This window comes from Pinus tabuliformis, chromosome 9 (assembly GCF_031772625.1).
Source record: "Pinus tabuliformis cultivar Carrire ecotype Pingquan chromosome 9, CPIR1, whole genome shotgun sequence".
Taxonomy (NCBI): Eukaryota; Viridiplantae; Streptophyta; class Pinopsida; order Pinales; family Pinaceae; genus Pinus; species Pinus tabuliformis.
The window spans coordinates 1295311210-1295312838 of record NC_142307.1 but is presented as its reverse complement, the minus strand read 5'-3'; the positions used below and the strand labels follow the sequence as shown (position 1 = coordinate 1295312838).

The window sequence follows — 1629 nt, the reverse complement described above, 5'->3', positions numbered from 1 at the left end:
AGCCCTTGGTGATTAGTTAAACAAGAAAATTCCGACAATGAGGAATAATTTATTAAAATTCTTTATTTATTTATTTTATTTTATTTTTTAGTAATAAAATAGCTCTTAGGTCCTTGAGAGGCCTCACATGCCTCCCAATCTTGCTCCCTGGGTTGGCATATGGAAAATACCTTCAATTCCTAAAGTCGACCACTTCTGCTGGTTTCTCTGCCATCAGAAAATTCTAACAGAAGACAGGCTCCAGAAAAGGGGCATCTTTGGGCCGTCTAGATGCACTTTTTGCAAGGAAAACTCAGAATCTGCCTTCCATCTCATGATCAAGTGCAATTTCGCAGCTTCCATATGGCAAGAGCTTCTTGTTTCTTGGAAGCATAAATTCATCTTCCCCTCCTCAGTTTCGAAACTGTTTGCGGGCTGGATGGCCAGATATCCAGGCTCATTTCCAAAAAATAAAACAATCAGGACAGCGTGGAGTGCTATGCCAAAATTCATCAGTTGGCAAGTCTGGCTGGAAAGGAACAGAAGGATTTTCCAAAATAAGGAACAGGACTTCAGAATAGTTGTCAACTCAGTTAAAAGTCAGCTTGTTGAGTGGTTGGAAGACAAAGGAGATGCTTCAAATCTAAGCCAGCAGGACATAGATCTGGGAACTGCCCTCAACTTCAAATTTCCAAAATTGATCAGCGCTCCGCCATCTTGCAAAGAATGGCAAGTCAGCAAAAATGAAGTAGATTTCCAAAACTGGCTGTCCAAACAAACTCTTCCCTCTCTCTTCTTTGATGGGGCAGCCAAAGGGAATCCAGGTATTGCTGCAGCTGGAGGAATCATCATAAACCCAAATGAAACAGCTTTGCACAGATTTGCTTGGGGATTAGGCCATTCCTCAAGCATTCAAGCTGAAGCGATGGCCCTGTTTCAAGGAATCAAACTCCTCAAAGAGCTGGGCTACAAGGAGGCAAATGTATTTGGGGATTCCCAGGTTATCATTCAAGCAATGGTGACTAACTCCATTCCAGCGAATCTGCAGCTAGCAAGGATAATAACAAGGATCAAAGGCATGGCAAAGTCCCTGAAACTGAAATACTTTCATGTCTTAAGAACAAATAACAAAGAAGCAGATATCGAGGCAAACAAGGTAGTCCATTTAGTTGCCGGTTCTATTCTCAGAGACAAGGAAATCCTTTGGGATCCAATCCCCTAAAGAGTCATGTTTTATTGCATCCTTTTGCAACAATTTGTTTGTATTTTTCAGCTTGGGAAATCAACAACAGAAGTACACTATACTAAATGTAAAAAGAAGAGCCTGATGAGAGTAGGCATTATATTCCTCTTGCTGAAAAGCCATGCAGAAATCTGCCTTTCCTTATGTAACCGAATTTTCGGCTCTCAGCCATTCAGTTAATGAAATCCCATAACCCTTTTTGTAAAAAAAAAAAATAGCTCTTAGGGAGCATAATTATATTAAATAATCATAATGGATGATAATACTATATGGGACGAGATTAGGTTACAAGGTCTTATTTAAGAATGGGACATAAATTAATGAGGGGTTAAAAATTAGTTATAACTATTAAAAATAGTTGATAGGGGGATTTCTATAATAGGGTTAAGGGTAATAACAAAAATATA

At 39.2% G+C, this 1629-nt stretch overlaps 1 protein-coding gene across 1 annotated transcript; it reads left to right on the top strand.

The window, feature by feature from the left end:
* Nucleotides 1-418: 418 nt before the first annotated feature.
* On the top strand, nucleotides 419-1201 carry LOC149153301 (uncharacterized). The gene has a single exon (XM_089443777.1). It carries the CDS (start codon nucleotides 419-421, stop codon nucleotides 1199-1201), a length of 783 nt encoding a protein of 260 aa, XP_089299903.1.
* The last annotated feature ends 428 nt before the right edge of the window (nucleotides 1202-1629 follow it).

What these genes read in the sequence shown, in the direction of transcription:
- LOC149153301 (XM_089443777.1), top strand. Translation starts at nt 419, where the DNA reads ATGGCCAGATATCCAGGCTCATTTCCAAAAAATAAAACAATCAGGACA.